We start from the raw sequence: 26291 nt of genomic DNA on the forward strand, positions 1-26291 counted from the left end.
GAGAGTGAGAAGGTCCCCCCTCATCCCCTTTCTGCATTGAAGCCTTGCCCAAAGCAGTGGTTTGCAGCCTCTCTAAGTTGTAAAGTGCTTATTCTTTTCCACTCCTAATTTAACAGTACACACTCTGCTCTCTTTGAAGGGCAGCAAATCATTCGGTAGCAAAAACTGAATGCAAAACAAGTTGCTCTCCAGTGACTTAATTGTTTTAATAAGTAATGGTCTGAAGCACCATGAAGGAGCTAGAATGCTCCACCTGCTGTGCTGGGTTTTGATGCTTTAAAAGACTCCTACTGTTTCATGAGCAGGTGTGTTTGGCCTCATTTAAGGTGCGGGAGTAGAGGTGATGCAATTTTGGAGATTCCTGGGAATCTCCAGGTATTGTGGTATTGTTGTTTCTGTTTTGACCAAGAAGGAGAGATGGGAAAAGTAGGAAATATTGGCCTCTCTCAGCCACTGGAGCAGCTCCCTACTCCTGTGTCCTCTGGCACTGCCGTGACTTGATCCCCCTGTGCAGGGCAGTGGTGAGGCAACACCTCCAATCCTGGGGTCAGTTCTGGGCCCCTCAGTTCGGGAAGGACATTGAGGGGCTGGAGCGTGTTTAGGGAAGGGAACAGAGCTGAGGAAGGGTCTGGAGAACCAGGAGCAGCTGAGGGAGCTGGGGGGATCAGCCTGGAGAAAAGGAGGCTCAGAGAGGACCTGCTGGTTCTGCACAACTCCCTGACAGGAGAGGGGAGGAAGGGAGGTGTCAGGTGTCAGGCTCTGCTGCCAGGGGACAAGGGACAGGTCAAGAGGAAATGGCCTTAAGCTGGGCCAGGGGAGGTTCAGTTTGGATACTGGGGAAAATTTCTTCCTGGAAAGGTTGGACAGGCACTGGCACAGCTGCCCAGGACAGTGCTGTGATCACCACTCCTGGAGGGATTCAAAAAACATATGGATGTGGCACTTGGGGACATGGGCTAGTCGTGGCCTTGGCAGTGCTGGGGGAACTTACGGGGCTTTTCCAAACTCAGCAATTCTATTATGTTGTGACTGATCCAACCCTTATCAGGGTGGCAATCCTTTGCTGTAGCCCTTATTATTTCCCCTAAAGAGTGGTAGATTAAATCAGGCCAAATGATCATTCTGGTCCCACCTTTCACAAACTGTAGGAGAGCTGGTGAAACGTGATGAGTCCCTGAGGTGCAGGAGCTTCTGCATCACCCAAGGACTTTGTGCTACCCTCGGGCAGGCTCATGGAAGATATCCAAGGGCTTTCTGGGATTTCTGAGCTTCCCCATAGCCAGGATTTGGTTAGTTTCCCAAAATATATCACCTTCTCCACTCTTGTTGTCATGTAAGCATGTGTCTGGAGAGGAGGTTTTGCATAAAGATGCAGTGGGTTTGGGAGAGAAGAGATTTCTCTCACTGGCCGCAAGACATCCACCACCTGTTGTGGCCAGGGGAAATGTCACTCTTCAGTGAACTGCTTAGAAAATGATAAAACGATCAGTTTTCAGCTTCTCCTTCTGTGGGCTCTGAAGGAAAGAGAAAGATAACAGGCTAGAAAAATCCATTCAACGTTCAGTTGTCCTTTATCACCTAACAGGGAAGAATAAAAGCAGATGGATGCTCCCAGGTGGCGATGAGAGAGGTGCAGGCACAGAAAGTTTTCACAGCTCTACCAGAGTTTGTAAATATGCCTGGAAAAGCTGCTTAATCTGACTCTGTCTCTGTCCCTCCTCTTTAATGGCTTGTTGTGGTGCTTCAAAGCCAGTGGTTTGGAAATACTCATTAGTGCCCTCAAGGTATTGTTTGCTATGGAGATGGGACCCCAATAAATCCAGGACTAATGGATTCAGAGCTGCCAAGAGCTCCTATGTGCCAAGCCACACAGCATCCCAGTGCTCTGAACCACACAGGGCCTGGACCATCTCTCTGATGAGGAAAGACTGCAGGAGCTGGGCCTGGTGAGTCCAGAGAACACTGAGAGGGGATCCCATCAATCCAGACAAATACCTCCAAGGAGTGTCAGAGGACAGTGACAGACTCTTTTCAGTGGTGCCCAGTGATAGGGTGAGAAGCAATTGCCATAAACTAAACCCTAAGAAGTTCCACCTCAACATGAGGAAGAACTTCTTTGCACGGAGGAGGGCAGAGCACTGGAATAGCTGCCCAGGGAGTGTGTGAAGTCTCCTTCTCTGGAGATACTCCAAACCCACCTGGAAGTGTTCCTGTGTCACCAGGTGACCCTGCCTGGGCAAGGGGGCCAGACTGGATGATCTCCAGAGGTCCCTTCCACCCCAGAAATTCTGGGGTTCTGGGATTCTGTATATCACCATTCCACACTGTGGTGGCTGGAACCAGCTTCAGAGCATGGCCCAAGGGTCTGTAAACACATCCCCCTTCCCAGTTGTTGATAGCCCATGAAAGACGAATCAGTGCAGACATATCCAAGCTTCTCTAATTCTTGGGTGAAAACACAATATTTTTTTCCTACTGTTTTCTTTATATAGCCCCAAGAACCCTGTGGGATATGGTCTAACAGAACTGTGCCAATATCCCAGTTAAAAAGGACTGTGTGACAGCCAACAAATCACAGTGAGACCATCCACTCCGAACCATGACAATTTTGAGGTGTCCCCTGCTTCTCTCCCTGACTTTCTGCTAATGTAGGAATATCTCCCCACAAAATTATGCTCTGTGCTATCTCTGCCTGGCTCTGCAGTGCAGGGGAGGAGTGGGTGATCTTTTCCTAGATCAGGAAAGGATGGGTGATACTTCAGGAGAAACTTGGAGTCTCCCAGGCCACATTCCCAGCTTCTTAGGAGTTTGATGTGCGGTACCTCTCATCACAAGAATCGAGGTTTGGGAACAACAAAATAGAGATTTTATCAAGGTGTTGATAGCAATTATATTCTGTTGAAAACCTATTTACAACACGGGAAAGTTTGCAACAATTTACTACGAAGGAAAGGCAGACAGAGATAATTCAAGATTTCCCTTTTAAGCAGAAGGATTCTTTCCTAGCTTAGCACTGCAGATTGTCCCTGGGGCTGTCTACATGTCCTGTCCCTTGAGCCAGGGCTGGCACACCTGGGAATGCTTGGATTGTTCCAAGAAGAGGCTGACACAAAGATGTGATTCCTCACTACCTTTTTGTTGTGTGCTTTCCAGCTGGGAAATTACCTTCCAGTTTGTTGCTCACCTCTTATAAGCACTTGATGACTGAGCACAATAATACCGTAGAAATACTGGAGGGTTGGACATTTATAGAATACAATAATGGACTTGTATAGGTTGGAAAAGCCTTCTGAGATCATCAAGTCCAACTGTTGCCCCAGGACTACCACTTACCCAGTAAATTCCTCCAAGGAATGGGGACTCCACCACTGCCCTGGGCAGCTCTGCCAAGACTGAGAAATCCTTTCAGGGAAGAAATTTTCACAATATCCAACCTAAACCTCTGCTGGTGCAACTTGAGGCCATTTTCTTTTGTCCTGTCTCTTGTTCCCTGGGAGAAGAGCCTGACACCCACCTAGGTCCACCCTAGGTCAGTTAATTTCTTCCACCCCCAGACTCTGTAACTCAAATTTCTCTTCCAAAATGCACAGTGTTAAAACATGTCCAGCCTTGTATCCTGAAAAGGGACCAGAGAGGACCTGAAGATAGATTCAGGGCTATATTAAGGTGGAACAAACAAGACGCTCATCTGGCTTCTTCAGGCAAAGATGGCACCAAATGCCATCTTTCAGATAAATTCAGGCAATTTCAGGCAAGTTCAGGCAAATTCAGGCAAAGACTAAATTCATTGTGGTTTCTGTTGCCCTCAGCACTGTCACCACTGTGGCAGCATTGGGGAAGGAGAATTAGAGGAGATGGAGAGGAACTTTTCATCAGGAACTGGAGGGACAGGGCAAGGAGGAATGGCTTCCCACTGCCAGAGGGCAGGGTTACATGGGATATTGGGAGGAAACTGTTCCCTGTGAGGGTGGTGAGGCCCTGGCACAGGTTGCCCAGAGAAGCTGGGTCTGCCCCTAGATCCCTGGAAGTGTCCAAAGTCAGGCTGGATGGGGCTTGGAGCAACCTGGGATAGGTGGAAGGTGTCCCTGCCTATAGAAGGGGCTGGAACATGGTGAGCTTTAAGATCCCTTTCCAACCCAAACCATTCCATAATTCTGTGTGTGAGGCCAGCTGGGGAAGAGAATGCCTGCGTCCCTCCTAGTGCCAGCAAGCACCAAGACCCCCTGGTTGCAAGATCAGGGAAACAGAAGTAAGGGAGATGGAATTCACCACAGCAGTGTTTAAGTTTGTGCACTTAGAGACTAAAACCAACAAGTTCTTTTACAATCTGGAAAAAATCTCAGCTGTGCTGATGAATCATAAGAAGGATATGAGCACGACCTGGGCACTGCTGTTCTGGATATAAAGGAAATTCTGGAATTCACCAAGAATGTACATTTCCTGTCAGGACGGGGAATGTCTAATTTGTCACTAGGAGACTCACCTGGTGCTTGTGTGCAGGGTGGGATCTGGCCAGGAAGACGGGCAGAGGAGGTGATTAGGCTGAGGAAAATCCTAGGGGAGCTTGTTTAGTCAAAAAACACCAAAGGGTTCCTTGCTTGGATCAGCAGAGAGAGGCCTGGGAGCAGGCAGTAAATATTAGGAGGATGATAAAGGATGAAGAAAACCAGGATGAAGCTGGCAGAATGTGCACAAAATGCTGGACATGAGGTAAGGCTGCCTGTAAACTTGGAGAGAAAAGCCTGTCTCCTATCCCTATGGGAGAACTCCCACGTGCCAGTTAAGCTTCTGTATGGATTAGGGAAATGGAAAGTTGGTGCTGCCAGCCAAAGCCCAGGCTCAGGTCACTACCTGGACCAGGAGCAGGGGAGATTCAGGAATTCCCTCAGTGCAGAAGAAAGGGATGTCTTTGGGGCTTGGTGAGGGCAAGTGGGAGTGTGTGAGGAAGAGCAGCTGCGGGCACAGCCCCTCAGGGTCTGCGGGTCGGGAGGAGCTCTGACAATCCCGGGGAGTCAGGTCTGCAGAGCCGGAGCACTCGCTACCCGCTGCCTCCATCCCTCCGGTGGAAGCCGTCTGCCAGCACCTCCAGCCCTTTCCTGTGGGGCAGAGCGCGAACAGCACCGATCGCAGGCTGCAGCGGGATAGAGAGGAAAACTTCCTCTGCAGTGGGTGCTTCCTTGCCGATTTTAGCCAAGAGCTGTCACCGCTACAGCAGAGGCTCCCCCCATCCCTTTGTGGCCACGCTGCCCACTTTAGCAGCCCCCTATCCTCCACGACACAGGCTGGGGCTGCCTCCTCCATCCCCCATTCCCGGCCTGCCGGCTCGTACATTTTTCCCTGTTTTCTCACTAGGTTGGCCCATTGCCTTTAAAAGGCGAAATGCTCCGGACTAAATTTGGTCATGTAGCTCTGCACGGTTCCCTGGAATGTCCTCGGGTTTCAGGCTCCTCTGATAGCACCATTCCCCGCCTCCCGCCGGGTTCCATTGGCTTCCCAGCGCCCGAACCGCCACTGGATCCTGTTATTGGCCAACTCTCGGGCCGAGGGGTGTCCCCTCTGGATAACCACCGTATCTCGGGCTGGAGAGCTGCTGAGATTTAACACTTCAGCACCTGCTGCCGTTCGGGAAGCAGCCTTGGAGCTTCGGCTTCTTTTTTTTTCTCTTGCTTTGGGTACTACACAACCGCCACCGTGTCTCGCCAGCGAGCCAAGATGTCCAAAGTGGCCAAATACCGGCGACAAGTTAGTGAAGATCCAGATATAGACAATTTATTGTCTACTTTGTCTCCAGAGGAGATGGAGGAGCTGGAAAAGGAGCTGGATGTGGTGGATGCGGACGGGAGCATCCCTGTGGAGCGCAGTCAGACAAACCAATCAGAAAACTCCTTACCTGGCCCACAGAACTGTGACACGGCGCTCAACCACCACGACAAGGACACCAAGAGGCTCCTGCAGCGGGAGCACTCGATAGACGTAAGTCACGTCCCCACTGCTGCTGCGGGAAAAGTGGGAACACACCTCGAACCCCCCCTTCCCCCGGGCTGAGTGAGGGACGAGATGGAAAACACAAAACCTGAGAAAGGCTTGCGCTTGCTGAGGAGGAATAGCTGTCCTGGAGAGACCAGGGAGCTGGTCCTGGCACTCTGGGAGGAAACAGGGTGTCCCATAAAACCCCTGGTGTTACTGGTAAAGCCAAATCCTGTGTTGGTGCCTGGGATTTTCTCCCTGCCCCTTCTCTAACATCCCTTGGCAGGGCTGGGAGTGGAGCTGGGATTCACAGGAGGCTGCTGGAGGGGCCGATGCAGTGACAGTGATGCCACGGGCTGCATTTTTTCTTTTCTTTTTTTTTTTTTTTCCTCTCTCTCCTTTGGGGATCTTGATCATTTCAGTTCTTCTTATGCAAAAGATTAAACAGTCTCTGGTTCTTGTGGAATAAAAATGTTTCCTGCTCTGTGGAAATCACATCGAGAAGCAGGTTTTACCCTGTGACATTTGTTTGGCATTTATTGTTCACTTAAAATTCCTTCTTTTAGTTTGATTTGGGTATATTTATCTCCCTCTCTGCACCTGGCAAATTCTTTAAGAGTTTGCTTGGAGCTCGAGAGCTTCATGTCAGTCCTTTTCCTCTTTTTGTGTTGTGCCTTAGTGGGAGACAGTCCTGCTTTTCTGTAACATTTATTAACCTCAGTACTAAGAGTATTTGCTATGTGCTTTGTGCTTGGAAGCCTGGGAAGTGTCTGGTTTCCCTAGTTTTCATGGCAGGCTGAGCCAAAAAATGAAAAACAGCGATTCTGCAGCAGCTGATCCATGTGGCCATGGGTGGTTTCATGTCGCATTCACATCTGCTGTGCCGGAGCTGGAGAGTTCTGGCAGCACAAGCAGTGCCAAGTGTTGTGGGGCACTGCTCTGCTCTGGCTCTGATTCCAGATCTATCCCAGGTCACCCAGCTGTACCCTGGGTCTTCCAGCTGGGTGATCAATCTGTAACTACCCCAGAGCACTTGGATATTTCTCTTTCTGGATATTTATGGAGTTTATTCAGGAGGGTCCTCTCCTGACTGTGGCATAGATACCCTTATTCCCTTCTAAATATTGGGATGAGTGGGAATGAAAATTGCACCAGTAGGAAAAATAACTGAAGCTTGATTTTGGAGAGCTGAACAAGGGGTTAAATTGTTCCTTCCCACCCCTGTCCTGGGCAGCCTAGGAGCTCACTCTGGCTCTGAGGATAAAGGAGCAGCTTTCACCTTCTATATGTAGTGCTTGACATGGGCTGGGGGACAGTGAGTGCCGTGCCCCTCACCACAAGGGCTCTGCCTTGATTTCTTTTCCTCACCAATGGAAAATTTCCCTGTGGTGGGGAAGTGCAGGTGCTGCAGGACAAACCTGCCTGGAGAGGGAAATGCTTTTATGTAGGACCAGTCATCCCAGTGACCACTGTTTTGCAGGCGATCCCAAGAGATGACACTAAAAAATTTGCATTTTCAGGTGGGGGGGGACATTTGGGTTTGACATGATTTGTGTTGCTGTTTCAGTGTTAACTGTTGGAACATGAGGGCTTGCTTGGGAATTGGCATAGGGAAGTGTCCATGACCAGGAGGAAGGGAGGAAATTTGTGAGTTTTGTTAAAAAGAGATCTGGCAAATTGCCTGATTTAACATAATGTTGTTTGGAAATGCCTGAGAGTGTATGTGCAGTGGGAGAAGAATTGGGTTGTGGAAAGGGGTGGCCTGGGGAGGAGAGACACCTGGGTTATGGTGTAGGGCACTGGCTGGAGGGGAGGGCAGCACAGGGGTCCTGGAAAATCTCCTGCTGCCCTCTGAGTTAAGGAGGTTCAGGCAGTGGAAGACAAAGCAAATTGGCAACAGGTCAAGTTTGTCAGTGAAAATGGCCCAGTTTGATTGTATTGCAGTAACTGGATAGGGCAGAACTGACTTTCATCTTCTATTTCAATCCCTGGAGGCCAAGGAAAAAAAGTATATCCTACACCCCTTCCTCCCTGCCATTGTTAGGATCTGGGATTAACACCTAGAAAATGCCAGTTTACAGTGCTGGCACAGCAAATCATGCTGGTGGTAGAGAAGGGCTGTCTTCTGCCATGGGGCTCAAGGATGGGGTGGGGTGGGATGGGATGGGATGGGATCATCAAACCACATGAACAGTCAGAAAAAAACAGTGCAGGAAGCCAACTCTCTCAGTTCCTCTGTCCAAGGAAGCCCAAGGGCTATGTTTTGCTGAAGGATGGAATGAGAACATGAAGCCATCCAGAGCACCCCAGGCAGGTGTTGAACTCTCCCCCAGCTGTTCAGGGCTCTGAGGTCTCCAATGACAAATCCCTCTCATGTGTCAGCAGATTCCATGTTGTGCCAGCCAGCACAGGCATGGTGGCTTCCCTCCCACGGGCTTGGCATCCCCCCAGGGTGTGTAGGCATCACCCCATACATGTCCCTCTCAGCCCCTCTCATCAACAGCTCCCAGTGTTCTGAAGCAAATCCAGGGGAGGTCACAGACATGCTCTGAGGGCTGGACCTCCTCTGATCTGGAGACAGGCTGGGAGAGCAGGGGATGTCCAGCCTGGAGAAGAGAGGGCTCCAAGGAGATCTCCTGAAGAGGCATCACAGACACAGGATAACATCTTCTAGATGTTCACAGGTAATTCCCACTGGAATTACATCCCATTCCTTCCCTGACCTTGTGCCTGTGCTTCACCACCCCCCTCCCACCCCCTGGTCTGCTCACATATCTGCTTCTAGCTTGTAAAAGTTTCTCTTGATGCCTTAAATTAGGAATGCCAGGCACTGTGTCTGTGATGTGTCTTCAGTAGGGAGAGAGAGGAGGGCAGATTCTCGTCCTTGGTTCATGGAATCATGGAATGGTTTGGGTGGAAAGGGACCTTAAAGTTCATCCCATTCTAACCCTGCATGGGCAAGGACACCTTCCACTATCCCAGGTTGCTCCAAGTCCCATCCAACCTGGCCTTGGACACTGACAGGGATGGGACATCCACAGCTTCTCTGGTCACCCTGTGCCAGGGCTACACCACCCTCACAGGGAACAGTTTCCTCCCCATATCCCATCCAACCCTGCCCTCTGGCAGTGAAAAGCCATCCCCCCTTGTCCTGCCTGTCAGTCCAGGCCCTTGTCCCCAGCCCCTCTCCAGCTCTCCTGGAGCCCCTTTAGGCCCTGCAAGGGACTCTGAGGCCTCCTCGGAGCCTTCTCTGCTCCAGGCGAACACACCCAGCTCTCCCAGTCTGTCTCCAGATAAGAGGGGCTCCAGCCCTCAGAGCACCTCTGTGGCCTCCTCTGGACTTGCTTCAGAAGTTCCATGTTCTTCTTATGTCCTCCCTGCTGTTCCATACCTCCTGATGGGAATCTCTGTTGTGGGACATTGTGTGTTAGCTGGGATGTGCAGGAATCCCTCCAAAGTGCAAAATAAGGTATTTTGAAGGGAAATGTTGAGTTTCTGCCCATCTAACAGTTCTTGCAGTCATTGCCCTGTTCTTGGACTGGTGCCAGGCACCTACATTTCCACCTAAATACTGGGAGAAGTGGATATATTTAGAAATATTGTTAACTACATAATAACACATCTTCTTAGTGATGAAAGGGGCAAACTAGGGTAACTAGGAAGCAGATTATAAACAGCCCAAAATAGATGTGAGCTTTGCCCCTGCCTTTCCACACTGGACAGCCAAATTCCCATCTTGGTGATGCAGTAATAAATTAATCTTAATTTTGTCTTGCTAATGAGTGGAAGTATAACCAAGCCCAAGGGCGGGGCTTGGGCGAGTGCCCCTCTCTGAATGTACTCAACATGGTCCATGTGTCACAGAGGCTGGTCATGAGTAGATAAATGAAGAGATGATTTCTATTAGCTCATGGCTCTTTACTGTCACAGGCAAAGGCATAACAAGAAAAGTTCCAGTTAGAAACATGCTGTGAAGTTGGTGCTGTGTTATCAAACTGCCAGAGGGCAGAGTTAGATGGGATATTGGGAAGATATTCTTCCCTGTGAGGGTGGTGAGGCCCTGGCACAGAGAAGCTGGGGCTGCCCCATGCCTGGAAGTGTTCAAGGCTGGGTTGGATGGGGCTTGGAGCAACCTGGGTAGTGGAAGGTGTCCCTGCCCATGGCAGGGGGTGGGACTGGATGATCGTTAAGGTCCCTTTCCACCCAAACCAGTCTAGGATTCCATGAGTTACCTGGGGCACAGCTGACTTGCTGTCACTTGAAATCCTTGTATCATGCCTGGGATTTCTGTCCAGAAGAGGAAAATCTGTGTGTGCCAGGGCACAGGGGTTCTTGCAGCTGTCCCTGTGGGATAGGTTTCTCTGAGAGCTGAGCTGTGTGAGGAAATGTGGTCTGTGGGAGCTGGTCCAGTTCCTCTATTGCTGGTGACATCTATAAAAGCCATGTGTCTGTGCACAGAGCAGGTATACCCTGAGAACACCCCATCCATGGGGTCTCTTCCATTATGGTCTTTAAGGGAATGATCTTTAAAGTCCCTTCCAAGCATAACCATTCCATAATTCCATGACCTTTCCCACTGGCGTTTGTTTAGCCCTAAACACTCTCAGGGAACCTCTGCCAGATGGGACCTAGATGAGAAGAGCTATATCATGGGAAGGATCTCCATGTGAACCACACGTGCCATGGACTGGTGCTTTGGTGTATGAGTCCTCCTTAGCATTTGCCAAGTCCACAACAGGAAGTTTTACTTTCTGAAATATTCCACAAAATCCATCTGCAGCTGTTCTTGGCTTTCCTTGGATTCCCAACTTACCACAGCACCCTGGTGACTCCCAAAACAACAAGCCCCTGATGGCAGAGACAGCTCCTCCTTGTGATTTCCCTTCTCTAGCATCACCATCTTCCCTGGGAATGGATGGAGTCTTCTTCCCTCAGTTCACATAATCCTGGAATATCCTGAGTTGGAAGGGACCTGCGAGGATCACTGAGTCTAGCTCCTAGCCCTGCACAGGACAACCCCAAAATCCCACCTACCATGTGCCTCAGAGAGTTGTCCAAATGCTCTTTGAAGCTCACCTGTAAGGGGAGGGCACCTGCATGTCCCAGTCCCATCAGAGTTCCCAGTCCTGCCTCCCAACCAGGGCTTGCTTTGATTTGATTGCATGCAGCTTCAAGCAGGGATGGCTGGGAAGTGCAGGGAAGTTGCATGAGGGAGCATCATTGTGCTTATAGAGGGGAATCATTCCAGGGCCACAAAGCTAATTTTTTATGAAAATACTCATGTCATGGGTGTCTCTTTCCATGGAAGCCCACTCACCAGCTTCCTTGAGGAAAAGACTGAACAGGGGATGCTGGATGTCGGGGCAGTTTTGCACAGCCAGAGCCAGATGTGCACAGTGCAGATGGTCCCTGTATTTTTGTCTCATGAAGGCTGGACCCCCTTCGCACAGGAGGAGCTGAGGTGGTTCAGTTATCTTCCAGCACCTTTTTGCCTTCTCTCAGATATCCCACTCCTCTGCAGGCAAGACCTCCTCCTGTTCCAGGTCCATGCATCCTTATCCCTGCAGGCTCCTGGGAATGTCTCCATGTCCCCAGGCTCTCTTCTTGGAGGCTGGACAGACTCCTTATAGCCTGGTCTGGATGCAGAGGGATAAACAGTGAGCTCAGAGAGGTTATTTAATCCAAATTCTGTGTATCTGAAGGATGCTGGTGGACAGCAGGCCCTGGAGAAGGATTTGTTTTTACAAGACCTTGGGAAGGTCTTGTAAAAAGTCCTCCTGTCCTTTCTGACTCACTCAGGCTTGGAACTTGTTGCTGTGTGATTTTTAATCCAGTCATCTGATTTCCCTCTATGGAAAGTGGAGATCCTCAGCAGTGAGCCCTTCTTCAACACCACGGGCAAACAAGTCAGGATTTAATTTTTTTTATTAATGCTCAAAGCTTGTCATCTTTTCATTAAAATATCTGGAGGGAAGAAAGGAGCTCTTTATTTAACTTGCTGGTTCAGACTCGAGGGAATTTGCAAACAAAGGTACAGCAGGAGTTATATCATTCCTTGAGCATCTTTCCAGTTTTTCCCTAACATATGTACTGAAACTCTGCTCTTCTGTTTATCAGCCAGTTCTCAGTTCTCTTGACTGCCAAGACCATTCCTTCTCCCTTCCAAGAGTCTTCACTAATTCTCAGCTCTTGCCTTTCTTTTAGCCATGTCCTGACCTGGTCTCTTCTGCCTCATCAGAGAATCTTTATGATTGGAAAACGCCACTAAGATCATCAAGTTCAAAGAATCCCAGAATCCCAGACTGGTTTGGGTGGAAAGGGACATTGAAGCCCATCCCATTCCACCCAACCCTGCCATAGGTAGGGACACCTTCCACTACCCCAGGATGCTCCAAGCCCCATCCAACCAGGCCTTGGACACTTCCAGGGATGGAACAGCCAAAGCTGCTCTGGGCACCCTGTGCCAGGGTCTCATCTCTCTCACAGGAGAGAACAGACCATAATAAATTGTTCTGAACAGCTTCTGGCCCCCCAAAAGAGATGAAAGGGGTGGGTGACACTGGGACATCCATCCAGAGGCTTCTGCAGTGGCTTGCGGCCCATGGACTGAGCAGTGGGTAAAGCTGTGGGTGCTTTCACTGGCACACAGAGAGGAGTAGAGCTGGCAGCTTCCTGGGCTTTGCGTTCCTCCATGGATGATAGCCAGGATATCCAAACTAGTCGCACATTTGGAAAGAAACCAAAGGTATTGAGCCATTCCTATTTGGTCTTTAAAGGAGGCCACAGATGGTCCCTCCAGCTGCACAAGTCACTCTCCAACTCCCTGACAGGAGGGAGCAGCCAGGTGGGGGTCAGGCTCTGCTCCCAGGGTTCAAGTTGGACATCACAAGGAATTTCTCCATGGAAAGGGTGGTCATCTATTGAACAGGACAGGACTGCCCAGGGCAGTGGTGGAGTCCCCTTTCCTGGAGGTGTCCAAGGAATGCCTGGATGTGGCACTTAGTGCTCTGGGCTGGGTTACAAGGTGGGGGGATTGGTCACAGATCAGACTAGATGATCTCAGAGGCCTTTTCCAACCAAACTGATTCTGTAATTCTGTGAAGTCCAGGAGATCCCTTTCATTGCTCAGAAATGAAAACTGTTGTCTGTGCTCTATATTTCATTCTGAGTTTCTGAAAAAGTCCCAACCCTGTCACAAGAGGGATGAGCAGCAGCAGCAGGAGCTGTTACCTGCAGCAGATGATAAAACAACCCTCCAAGGTTAACATAGAAGCAAGAACAATCCCATGACAGCTCCCAGAAGGATCTGCATTGTGGAGAACAGCTGAAAAATGGGAAGCGAGAACACAGGCATCTTTGAGCTGCATTCCTGAAAAAATGGTGTGAGAAAGACCTTTACAGCTGGATCAGTGTTTTTGTGATGCCCTTGGGGGCAGAAGCTTTGCTTTCCTTGTTTTTCCTTTTGTGACCCGGGTGAGTTGCAGCACAAATCGTTCCCAGTGACTTGGAGCTCATGCCAAAGGCACACACAAGTCTGGGAGATCCACGGTCCATCTAAGGGCACGAGCAGGGAAAGAAACCCGTGGATTTCTAGTCAATTGGAGAAAAAAGAGTAAAAATCCAAGTTCTATGTTTACATAAAGCACAACAGAGATGCAGATAAATCCATGGAAGTGTTTGGAGCATTTAGCTTATATGGGCTGAGCTGCCCAGGAGGTTTAATATGTGTTTATGTTGAGCTGATAAATAGACATGGAGGAGGAGAAGAGCTGGGTCCGTTATGTGTCTCTCTCTTTCGCAGCACTGTGACATCACTTGTGTGCTAAAACCATCTCAGTGACTCAGCTTCCAGCAGGACGCTGGGATTAACCACTCCTGTTGCTCCAGCCCACCCTTTGCTGTGTGGGAATCGTGGCAGGATGGAGCAGGAGGATCTCAGTGGCAGGGCATACATAGTCAAGGTGTGGCTGGCAGGATGGTGGGGGACAGACACACCATGGAGAATCAAGGGTCCTGCTCTGTCCTTTCCTCTGCCCAGAATGTGAGCAAACAGGGATGAAAACAGAAAGGAATTGGAGCTGTGGAAGCAACACGAGCCTGTCCCAGCCATGGTGTGGCAGCAGGACCAGGGCAGTGCCCATGCCCTGTGCTGGCACTACTGGTGTCACACCTTCAATCCCAGTAACAGTTTTGGGCTGCTCAGGAGAAGAAAGTCATTGAGGGGATGGAGCAGGACCAGAGAAGGGAACAGAGATGAGGAAGAGTCTGGAGCCCCATAAGTGGCTGAAGGAGCTGGGGGGGCTCAGCCTGGAGAAAAGAAGGCTCAGGGGGGACCTGGGGACCTTCTGGCTCTGCACAACTCCTGACAGGAGCCATGTGGGAGTGAGGCTGAGCTCCCAGGGAACAGGAGGAGAGGAAACGGCCTCAAGCTGTGCCAGGGGAGGTTCAAGTTGGAAACGGGGGAATTTCCTGCATGGAAAGGATTGTAAAGCACTGGCATAGGCTGTCTAGGGCAGAGGTGGAGTCACCATCCCTGGAGGGATTTAAGAGCTGTGTGGATGTGGATGTGGCTGTTGTGGACGTGGGTTAGCAGTGAACATAGCAGTCCTGGGGGAATGGCTGGACATGACGAGCTTAGAGGGCTTTTCCAACCATAGTAATTCCATTATTCTGTGATTTCCTGAAACACAACTGGAAAGGCGCCAGTCCATGTCATAGAGGTGTCCTGTGCAACCTCTTGACCATGTGTTGAGCAGCCTAGGGCTTATGCACAGTATTTGGGTCAGGATTTATGCTGCATGCTGCTGAGGGCTCCAAGGGGTCCCTCCTCCTGACAGGGGCACCATGGCATATGTTGGACATGCCCAGCACAGGAATGAGCTCCTGCATAGCCATGGCAGACTCTGCCAAGGAGAGTGATTTGCCATTTTCTTCCTTGCAGGGAATTCCCCAGGTCCCAAGAACCAGAGATGGTGACCCCTGGCATGCCTGGCTGTATGCCTACTAAGTGCTCTGTCCTGGGATGCAGCTCCCATGTGGTGCCAGAGCCTGAGGAGCAGGTGCTCCTGTTTCCCACAAACTATTTAAGGGAATGACCAGCAAAACTGGTCTGATTTTCCAGGTAGGCACTTGGAGCTTGCCTCATCTCACCTGCTTCAAGAACCTGGGATCATCTTCCAGCAGCAGGTGCCCATTTCCAGGGGGTGTCTGTGATGGTTCCATGGGCTGCTGGATGGAATCCATTGGATACTTGCACCAGCAAGAGGCCTGGATATGTGCCCATGTGTTGCCAAGAGGCTGGGAGCGGTGTCCTGTTCCTTGACCATCCAGCATTTATGACACAGAGGATGGAGATAGGATTAAGACTTGCTAGGACTGAATTGCAATTCTGCTGTTCCTAAAAATCCGGTGAATGCTTGATGTGGGCTTCCCACGAAGTGCACTGGGCAGAAATCCAGCCTAGAGGTGTTGTAGTGTCAATTGCTGGGATTCCCTGCTCTTTTCAATCCCTGATGAAGAGGAGACAACCAGGGAAAAGGTCTCATCTTGGAAATATCCAGTTCAGCCATGGCAGTGCCAGTAGAAGGGCTGGAAATACAGCAAATAGAAGAGAAAAACCTGGACTTGTAAAACTTGATTTTGTTAGATGAAAAAAGTTTCCATTTGCATAGTATTCAGTGGCTTTACAGCTTTCTGGAAAATGGCTGTGTCTCCATGGAAGGGCTGGAGCTCTTCTGTTAAAGGAAACCCAAGTTATAACATTTATCGCCTTAATTCAGGGGAAAATAAGAGGAATAATCAGGGCCAGAAGCTGCCCACTTTCTGGAGAACAGCTCTGCATCTCAGAAAGGGGACTTTTTAAAAACACTGGCCTGAGACATGCAAAGACCCAGTGATATTTGGGGTCAGAGAGATCTGGGCAGAAGGGAAGGGGAAAAGCTGAGTTCCTTGTTAAAATGACAGGATAATATGTGAAGCAGGACAGGGCAAGGAGTTCTTACATCTCTCTGGGCTTTAGCACACAGACCATGGCCAGAGGTCATGTATGTCCCAATGCTGAAAGCTGAGGTCCTTTCAACCTTCCTTCCTGCCAAAAGAGCCCAAATGTGCCAAAAGAGCCCAAATGTGCCAAGAGAAACTCTTGGCTGCCTGATCCTCTCAAGAAGCCCTGTGGATGTGAGCAGGGTCTCCCACAAATCTTTCCATGGTATTTGCTGAGGAGCAGGAGGGTTGTCCAGGGTGTCCCAGAGTCGGCAGAAGCCTCGCAATCCTGCTTCCTTTGCAGGTCGCTGGCAATCCAGATTCAGCAGCTCCCAGGACTCAGCCAAGGACACAGCATTCTTTCTGGGAATGTCCTTGGCTCTGAGTTGTCCCTAGGCTACTCAAAACTGGCTGAGGAATGGAGGAAAAGAGCTTGGGCAGCTTGTTGTGGTTTGGCTTGCCTCTAGCAATCCTCTCCAGGAACAGGTACCCAAATACCAGGAACATCAAACAACCTGCAACCCCCTGCTTTTGCCCCCAGCCACCTCGACGGCTTCTCCATGCAGGGGGACAGTCTCAAAGGACATCCCTGTCCCTTTGGAGCTCCCACAGGGCTCCTACTCAGCGTCCTCAGCCCTAGGGTCACACTGAGGGGTGGAAGGATGCTGGTGCCTCACTCATGGGCTCTGGCTGGGATTTGGGATAGGTGGGTGGGACAGAGGGAACATAGGAGTCCTCAGAGTCTGGCAGGTAGGCAGGGATCTCCAGAGAGTGATTCCCAAAGTTAGAGCTGTGGATTCAATCCTAGAGTCTTGTGGTAGCTTTGGAGACTTTATAGGGCTTGGCAGCAGCCCTATAAAGAGCTGTAGGACAGACTGAAACCCCCCAGGCAGTGAAAGAAGATTGGCTTGTTAGTCATGGATCATAATTCCCTAAATCTGCTAATTCAGGTAACTCAACACAGTTTCCTTCCCTCACCAGTGTGGTCTGGGACCCCCACAGCTGACCAAGAGATTTTGGTGAATTGTCTGTCTGTGTCTCAGAGATCCCACCTCATTCCTGGGCTTCCCCACTTCCCCAATTTTCCACCACCAAAAGCCGCTCAGAATTTGTGTGGGACCAATGGAATTGTGCTGGTGATGTCTAAGCCATGCCGTGCCAAGAGATGATCTGGAAAATATCTCACAGGCTGCAGGAGGAATTTATTATCCCAGCAAAGGCTGGGAGAGAGGAACAACCCCTTGGCCTGGGCGTTATTCACAAGTGTGCAGCTCTGGAGGGATTACAGTTGCTTTGTAAGGAGCTTGGTTCTGGTGGGACAGTCTTTGTTGGTGGCCAAATCCACGTGCCAGACAGGCAGCATGGCCCTGCCTGGGGAGCTGCTGGAAAGGAGGGAGGCAGTGGGTCCCCAGAGGAGGGTCATGGTGGGCTGCAGTGCATGTGCAGAAACCATATTAGCCACCTTGGAGCTGACCCTAGATTTCCCAGCAGTACAGATGATTGGGATGGACCCGATCCTGGCTCAAGCTTCCCCTGTTGTCCTCCTGAGGTTCTCATATCATCACAGTCTCATACTCAGCTTCCAGAGGCCCCTAGAGCTGCAGGCGACATTAGAGACTGAGCCAGGGTCATGGCTGCAGGTTGAGTTGAGTTCACTGTTCCTGGAGCCATTTTCACAGGAGCTGCAAGGGCAGGTTTGGCCTTTCCTCATGGGGACCAGCACGATTCATGTCCCCAGCAGTCACCTGCACAGAGGAACCTCTGGACTCTTGAATCATGGCATGGTCTGGGTGGGAAGGGACCTTGAAGATCATCCCATTCCAGCCCTGCCATGGGACACCTTTCACTGTCCCAGGTTGCTCCAAGCCCTGTCCAGCCTGGCCTTGGACTCTTCCATGGATGGGACAGCCCCAGCTTCTTTGGGCAACCTGGGCCAGGGCCTCACCACCCTCACAGGGAGGAATTCCTTCCCAGTATCCCACCTATCCTTGCCCTCCAGCAGTGGGAAGCCATTGCCCCTAGTCTGTTTCTCCAGGCCCTTGTCCCAAGTCCCTCTCCAGCTCTCCTGGAGCCCCTTTAGGCACTGGAAGGGGTTCTAAGGTCTCCTCAAAGCCTTTTTTTCTCCAGGCTGGACACCCCCAGCTCTCCCAGTCTGTCTCCAGATAAGAGGGGCTCCAGCCCCCAGAGCATCTCTTGGCCTCCTCTGGACTCACTCCAAAAGCTCTGTGCCCTTCTGATCTTGGGAGTCTTCTGGCTTCCCAGCCAAGCCCTCTTTGAACCTCAATGGGGTACTCCTCCCTGGAGCCAGCATGGAGGTGCTCATGCTCCCAAGATCCCATCCTCACCTCTTGTTCTTTGCCTGAGCCAAGCACATCCTGCCATGGTGAGACCATGAGGGGCTCTTCCCAGGACATACCTCTGAAAATAACTGCAGGCTGGGGAAAGCTGGCCCCTTGCAACGACTAAACTTGGGCAAATGCATTTCCATGTCTCCTCTGCCAGGGACTGAGGTACCAGCAGCTGCTGAGCCACCAAGTGCCCCTTCCCTCATCTTGGGTACAGGATTTGTGAATCCCTGGGTAACCTCTCCTCTCCTCTCCTCTCCTCTCCTCTCCTCTCCTCTCCTCTCCTCTCCTCTCCTCTCCTCTCCTCTCCTCTCCTCTCCTCTCCTCTCCTCTCCTCTCCTCTCCTCTCCTCTCCTCTCCTCTCCTCTCCTCTCCTCTCCTCTCCCTTTTGCTTGGAATCTGCTCTGGGCACAGCAGGGTGACTGTGCCCACCTTCTGCCTGCTAAGCAAACAGCCAGATCAATAACTGCCATTAAACCAGCCGTTTTCCACCCCAAAATGAGCTGTGGGGCTTTGGGGGCAGGAAGGGAGACCCTCACTCCACCTCCAGATTCATTTTCCCCATCCCCAGCTCTATCCCCAGCCCCATCCCTTGCTCAGTGCTGGAGCGAGTGCTTGGATTCCAGGCAAGAAGTTCCCAGTCTCCTTTGCCTTTTAAGGCAACATCTGAGTGGGTTTGAGGGTTACAAATGCTAACAAGCCATGGCAATGCTCATTTTAGTCTATTTAGAGGAAACGGGAAGGCATTTCAGTTCATCAAAACACTGGTGATTAATCAACCGACTACCAGGCTGTTTTCATTAGGCTTATTTTTAAAAGTCTGACATGCTGTGTAAAAATATTCCCCTAATAAATGTGCTTGTGGCAGAGGGAAAGGCACAGAGTGCATGCAGCAGCACTGGTTTCCAGGTACCCAAGGTAAATATGCCAGTGGGCAGAGAGAAATGAGCAGGCAGCACTTGGGATAGCCATGAAGAGGGGACAGCTGGCCCTGGGCTGTAGGAGAAGCTGTGCTGGTGGCCATGGGGGCAGCCAGGGGTTCCAGAGCAAGGGAAAGGTGCTTATCTCTCTCCTGAAACACAGCTCTGCCTCCGAGTTCTAGTTGCACTTCCAGCCTGGAGGTGAGGACTTTGGAATTATCAGCAGTGGTGGGCCGGTGACACCTGAGGCTGGCTGCTGCAGCACGTGCTGAGCCAGGGGGACACACGGAGAGCCCTGAGGTGGTGGAAAGGCAGGAGGAGACAAGGACATGTTCCCTCTTGGGCACGCATGTGGCCTCAGGCAGGGCCTGGAGCAGACCTGCTTTGGAGATGACCCCAGGCTCCAGCAAGGGATGGAGCTGGCCCACTGTGACCCTTGGGTTTAGAAACACAGATCTGGTTTCTTGCCTGAACTTTTTTTCCTCCCGATTCCTGTCCCTCTACTGCCACTAGAGCTGGGTGCCTGCCAAGGGCTCTCCCAAGGCAGCTCCACAGGAGATGAAGCAGCTTGAGCCCCTCTCATCCCCTGCAACCATCCAGCACTTCTTCCAATAACCTGCATCTCTTAGATGGGATCTTCTGATGCATCCCAAAATTGCTGTAAGCAAATGATCCCACAAGTGCTACCCACAGTGGCAGGAACACCTGTGATGGTCACTGCATATCTGTGGCATTCCCTTGTTCCTATGCCTGGGGCCACAACTGGCTCCTTTTCCCCCAGCTTCTTTCCCCTGACTTCTCCCAGCTCTCTTTCTCCTGATTCCTTTGCCCTCACCTCTTTTCCCACATCCCATTCTCTGGCTCCAGATCTCTCCTCCCCCAAACTGCAGCACGTGGACATGTGGTCACACACCCATGAATGGAAGCTTGAACCACACAACAGTACACACTCAGCATGTGCTGCAGCACCTTTCCCAAGTACGGATTTTCCATGGATTTAATTTTCTTCTGGTTTAATTTGCCTGGAGTAAACCATCACCTTCTTCAAGCATGGGAGAGGTTGCTGGTAATTTTCACCAGGGTCTTTCTCCCTCTCTCCAAGTTCTGTTCATCCCTGGCCAAAGCCTTTTTTCCTCTTTGTCTTGGATGTGCCCAGGGTGCTCAGGGGAGATTCAGAGCTCGCCAGTGTTAGGCTGGGTGAGCTTGGGCTGGGAAGGAGAAAGATTTCTGGAGCAGTTGGTATGGAGATGAGGCTGCTGGCTCTGACTCGATGGGTGCTCAGCCTGGGGTCACCAAAGTGTCACAGAGCCCTGGGGAGGATAAATGTCCCTTCTCAGAGGAACCTGCAACCTGGGCACTCCCAAACACCTTGGAGAGGCCCTGTTGGGGGCAGGGCAACGCCAGTGTTCTCATCCCACAGTCCTCCTGCCAGGGCTCTTCCTCCACTGAGGTGCTTCAGGATATCACTGAGCATCTGTGCACCATTCAGGTGCTGGGAATAGAGCACAGCTTGGTGACAAGGACCCCTGGCTCAGTGCCAGAGGAGGTGGCATCACCTGGTCCCTGCAGCACCCAGGACTGGGGTGCATGGGAGCCCCATGCCTGGTCCCTGGGGTGGCAGCAGTGGGGACTGTGGGGCCCCCAGGCCAGGCCAGGCTCTGCAGGGGTCTGGCAGGAGCCTTCCTGTCCCTGCTCAGCCCTGCACCAGGAGCCAAGAAATCGCTTAACTAAACAAACAGCTCTCTCGTCCCTGATGGCATCTGTTTATACACCAGGTACAAACAGTCCCCAGGGCTGCCCATGCACAGCCAGTTCTTTCCACAAAAATCTGTCCCTGAGCGCTGGCAGTACTGCATGTGGGGAAAGTTCAGCCTTATGCTGCCCCAGCATGGACACTGTGGAGCACCAGGATGAAGAGGAGGAGGCCAGCCTGACTGCACACTCTGGTGTCAGGATTCAGGCCTGGGGGTTGAGGCACTGGGTGAAGCCACAGTGCTGTCCTGATCATGAGAGGATCCAGGGAGATTGTAAAGGCATCACAGCTGCATCTCCCAGCGGCATCTTCCTTCCTCCTTTCCCTGGAGTCCTAAAATCCCTCCAGCCAAGGTGATGAGCCAGGCCAGTGAGAGGACCTGTGCGTTCCCTAGCTGTGGAAGAGGGAGAAGGGCATTTAAATTGCCAAACCTTGATGTTAAATTTATGGTAGCATCCTCCACTATGCAGCAAACTTGGTCCCAGCGTCAAGTTCATCTCCCTTCAGCCACGTGAAGCATTGGTTCCTCTCCCTTGGAAATGGATGTGTTTCATGTCATGGAGTCCTAGACTAGTTTGGGTTGGAAGGAACCTTGAAGTTCATCCCAGTTCACCCCCTGCCATGTGCAGGGACACCTTCCACTATCCCAGGTTTCTCTAAGCCCTGTCCAGCCTGGCCTTGGACACTGACAGGGATCCAGGGGCAGCCACAGCTGCTCTGGGCATCCTGTGCCAGGGCCTGCCCACCCTCACAGGGAGAATTTCTTCCCAATATCCCACCTAACTCTGCCCTCTGGCAACTGCCAGAGAGAAGGATGGGAACCATATCAAAGGTTGTACCAACGCTGATGGAGACCCCTCCCAGCCCTTCAGCCTTGGTTGAAGGCTGCAACAAGGCATTGGCTGTGTCCCCAAGCTGCTGGAGTTGGCTATGGCCAGCAGCAATGCCCAGGACAGGCTGTACCAAGGGCAAGGGTCACGTGCTTGTAAAAATGGCCAAAACTTCCTTCTGACTTTCCCCCAGACTCTCCAAGCCCTTCCTTCTTTTGATGTCTTTGGACACTGGGAGCAGATATGCTGGGAGAACCTCATGCATTAGAAAGCTATAAATGCCATGCTCCCATTTCCTCGGTTTTCTGCTCAAAAGTGCAAACTGCCATTGAAGGCAGAATGGTTTTGCAGAACCCAGGGTTGGAGTGACTGCTGGGTCAGCGGTGTCACTAGGGACATTGCTGTGGGCTCTCCCCTGCTTGCACACACATGCAGGACAGTGTGGAGAGTGCTGGGCTACAGACTGGGAAAAGCCACCAAGCATCCAGCTGGAAACCATTTAGGAAAGGCGGGAAAGCAACCTGGGGCTCACAGGCACTACCTCCATCCCTAGTTAGAAAAATTATTAAAAAATTATAACTTAGAGGGGGTATCAGAGAAGGTGCCTCCTACACCTTGTTAGTTTGTGGCCTGTCAGGGAAGATGTCCTGCAGACCTCCAGAGCCCTTTGGGAGGGGGGACTGGAGGCAAAAGAGAGCAGAGCTGCCTTAGAGAGCTGCAGCAGGACCTCATCACACCTGAGTCCTGCAGGCTCTGCCTACATTCAAGGCACTCACATGCTGAACCCTTCCCTGGAGCTGGGACCTTGGCTGGGCTAAATATTCCTCTTCAAAGGCCAGCCACAGGCTGGGACTGGGGTGGCAAGGCTGTAGGTCAGAGGCACCTGTTCCTGTAATTCCCGGGTGTTTTTCTCTCACTAGGAAAGCAGGTTGAACAAGAATGAGGGAGACAAAAATCAAGAAGAAAAAGGAAAAGAATCTCCTTCCAAAGAACTGGCCCAGAAACAAGATGCTAAAGCGGGGAAAGACTCTAAAAAGGAAGAAAGTGTTGAGAAAACAGACCTGAAAGGTAAAGCTGCGACTGAGACCAAGAGCAAAGAGAGCAATGCTATGAATGATAAAGTAAAGGCCATGGAAAAAAAGCTGATGGGGAAGGACAAGAAGGAGGAAGAGAAGGGTTCAGTGTTGAAGAAGGACACAGGGAAGAACAAAAAGGAGGAAGAGAAGAGCTCAGAGTTGAAGAAAGATGAAGGGGAGGATAAAAAGGAAGAAGAGAACAGCTCATGTCTTAAAAAGGAGGATGCAGGGAAGGATAAAAAGGAAAAAGAGAAGACCTCAGCAGCAAAGGAGGAGACAGAGAAGGAAAAGAAGCAAGAAGAGAAGGATTCAGCATCAAAGGACACAGGGAAGGACAAAAAGGAGGAGAACAGTTCAGAATCAAAGAAACAGACAAAAAAAGACACAAGAGGGGAAGATAAAAAAGAAAATGACAAAAAAGAAAAGGAAAAGGCTTCGGCTGTGAAAAAATCCAAGGCAGATGAGAATGATAAATCCCAGACAGAAGCAGAAAAGGCAGAAAAGGTGGAGGAAAAACAGGAGGCCAAGGCAGCAGCCGAGAGCAGCCCTTCCAAGTCTTCCTCCAGCAGCTCTGCAGATCAAGCCAAGGACGATGAAGCCTCCAGCATCTTTGACGAGCTCATCGAGAAGGTGAAGAACAATGACGCTGAGGTGACCGAGGTCAACGTGAACAACTCCGACTGCATCAACAACGAGACCCTGGTGCGCTTCACTGAGGCCCTGGAGTTCAACACTGTGGTCAAGGTGTTTGCCCTGGCAAACACCCGCGCTGATGACCATGTGGCCTTTGCCATTGCCATAATGCTCAAGTCCAACAAGGTGCTGACAAGCATCAACATGGACTCCAACCATATTACAGGCAAGGGTATCCTGGCCATTTTCCGGGCCCTGTTGCAGAACAACACACTAACAGAGCTACGTTTCCACAACCAGCGGCACATCTGTGGGGGGAAAACAGAGATGGAGATTGCCAAGCTCCTGAAAGAGAACACCACACTCCTGAAGCTGGGTTACCACTTCGAGCTGGCTGGGCCACGCATGACTGTCACCAACCTGCTGAGCCGAAACATGGACAGGCAGAGGCAGAAACGCCTCCAGGAGCAGAAACTGGCACAGGAACGGGGGGAGAAGAAAGACCTCCTGGAGGTGCCCAAGCCTGGAGCAGTGCCGAAGGGGTCCCCCAAGGCATCCCCGCAGCCATCCCCCAAGGCTTCCCCCAAAAGCTCTCCCAAGAAAGGAGGGGCACCCACCATACCACCCCCACCTCCTCCTCCGCTCGCCCCACCACTGATGATCAACGAGAACCTGAAGAACTCACTCTCGCCAGCCACACAAAGGAAGTTGGGAGACCGGGCGCTGCCAGTCCAGGAGAAGAACTCTCGAGACCAGCTCCTGGCAGCCATTCGCTCCAGCAACCTCAAACAACTCAAGAAGGCAAGTGCAGGGCCAGGTGGGGCCCATGCACAGGGTGGGGCTGGGGGCTGAGGTCATGGTGGCTGTCACTCTGGCAGTGTCCTTCTCTGGAGTGGGGCTGTGTCCAACCCCTGCACAGGGGCAGATCCATCCCTTTGCCAAGCACATGGGGAAGGAAGATCCATCCTTTAATCCCATCCTGCAGAGCAGATGAGGTCAGCAGGTCCAGCCTTTGGCACAGTATCCAACAGGAGATCCATCCTTTGGCAAAGAGCATGACAGGTGCAGATCTATCCCTTGGCAGAGCTCCTGTGTTGGCCAGATCCACCAGGATCCAGGGGCTGGGACACAAGGAAAAACCCATCCGTAAGTTATAAGTCACTGGGCTCTTGATATCTTGTTGTGGCTGAGCCCATGCCCCTGGGGTAGAAGGTGGCCCAGGATGGCTGGAGAGGTTTCACCTGCATTTAAACAACTGAAACATTTCTTGATGTCAGCCCCAGTCTGGACGTGACTAATCCTTTTGAACTCTTTACATATGAGTTAATGTTGCTCTGAGAGTACTGATACAGCACTTGGGGACCAGCAGAGAGGTGTGGCCTACTTCTCAAACAGCTAGACTTAGCCAAGGGTGGCCTGGGTGCTTGAAAGCTGTGGCAGCAGCTGCCCTCCTAATACAGGAGGCCCATAAATTCACCCTTGGGCAGCACATCGTCAAACATGTACCCCATGCAGTAATAACTGCTGGAATAAAAGGGCCTAATGCTGGTCCCAGCATGGAGCCTTGAAACCTGTCACACATTCCAGGTGGTTTGTGTCCCTGCTAGGCTGTCCATGGGCAGCCTGGCCAAGAAAAAGAGGTCATTGAATGGTCTGGGTTGGAAGAGACCTTAGAGATCATCTCTATCCTGTCATGGGCAGGGACACCTTCCACTAGCCCAGGTTGCTCCAAACCCCATCCAACCTGGCCTTAGAACACTTCCAGGGATGGGGCAGCCCCAGCTCTCTGGGCAGTCTGTGCCAGGACCTCCCCACCTTCACAGGGAGGAATTTCTCCCCATCTAACCCTGCCATGGATGTCCCCACACCGTGTCAGTGCAGTCCTGCACCCCGTCCCATTGCTCGCCCAGTAATGGGGTGTGCTTCCTTGCAGGTGGAGTTGCCGAAGCTGCTGCAGTAGGGAGCGGGAGGATTTTTCCCCTGCAGCCCATGGCAGACCCCCAGACACTCACCTTTCTCGTGACAAGCCCTTTGGAACCTGCAGTGACCGACGCCGAGGAGCAGGGATCTCTCTGGGACACGGAGGATGGGCCGGGCCCAGCAGGACATGATGCAGGAGGTTGTATTTATTTTTTGATGGTTGTGAAGCCTTCAAGCTCACTCTTCTACCAGCACTGTGCCCCACCGGAGATGCCAAGAATAGAGCAGGGGTCTGCAGAGCTGATCCTTATGGAAATCCCCCGTCAGAGCTTAACAAAGGGGTTTGGCACCCCACTCTATCCAGGGTCCAGCCTGGGGTGAGCAAGAGTACCCCCAGCCATGGGGGGGAGCAGGGGACACCCAGACCATCACCACATCACCACAAGGTTTCTGGGTGGCCAGCAGAGTTTTGGGATTCAGGCACAGCAGTGGCTGCAGAGCTGGGGGTTCAGGCTTGATGTCAGGAGGAATGGGAGGGTGGGAGAAGGGAGCAGCCAGGGAGAGAGGGGGCATGGAAGTGGGGGACACAGGGAGCCAGGCTGGGGCCAGGAGCTCGGGCATCTTGTACGCACCCACAGTATTGCAGGGGGACCCCCAGGACCCTCAGAGCATGGAAACCAAATCCGCCTCAGAGAGAGCAGGGAAAGCACCAGCTCAAGGGGGGCAGTGGGTTTTGGGGTCATGTGATGCCCATCCTCCTCCCCCCATCCTTCCTGTCGTGACACGTTGATCACGATTTGTATGACTGTGGCCACTGCATCAGCAATAAAGCTCACCCAAATGCTTCCTGTGCCTCTGGACAGGTC

General features: G+C 51.5%; 1 protein-coding gene across 2 annotated transcripts; it reads left to right on the forward strand.

The window, feature by feature from the left end:
• The first annotated feature begins 5636 nt into the window (after positions 1-5636).
• On the forward strand, positions 5637-25946 carry LMOD1 (leiomodin 1). 2 transcript variants are annotated; one of them, XM_059487877.1, is made up of 3 exons: positions 5637-5973; positions 22717-24306; positions 25439-25946. In XM_059487877.1, exons 1-3 carry the CDS (start codon positions 5713-5715, stop codon positions 25463-25465), a joined length of 1878 nt encoding a protein of 625 aa, XP_059343860.1. In that variant the 5' UTR covers positions 5637-5712; the 3' UTR covers positions 25466-25946. The 2 variants fall into 2 exon arrangements, with proteins under 2 accessions (XP_059343860.1, XP_059343859.1); XM_059487876.1 differs by lacking the exon at positions 25439-25946 and having other exon boundaries at positions 22717-24357.
• Positions 25947-26291: the final 345 nt, after the last annotated feature.

The sequence above is a fragment of the Ammospiza nelsoni genome, chromosome 23 (assembly GCF_027579445.1).
Source record: "Ammospiza nelsoni isolate bAmmNel1 chromosome 23, bAmmNel1.pri, whole genome shotgun sequence".
In the NCBI taxonomy this organism is placed as follows: Eukaryota; Metazoa; Chordata; class Aves; order Passeriformes; family Passerellidae; genus Ammospiza; species Ammospiza nelsoni.

Excerpts from the sequence above, each read along its gene's own strand:
- LMOD1 (XM_059487876.1), top strand. The coding sequence starts at position 5,713 with ATGTCCAAAGTGGCCAAATACCGGCGACAAGTTAGTGAAGATCCAGAT. Across the intron at positions 5,974-22,716 it reads AGCGGGAGCACTCGATAGAC|GAAAGCAGGTTGAACAAGAA; the intron begins GTAAGTCACGTC and ends TTCTCTCACTAG.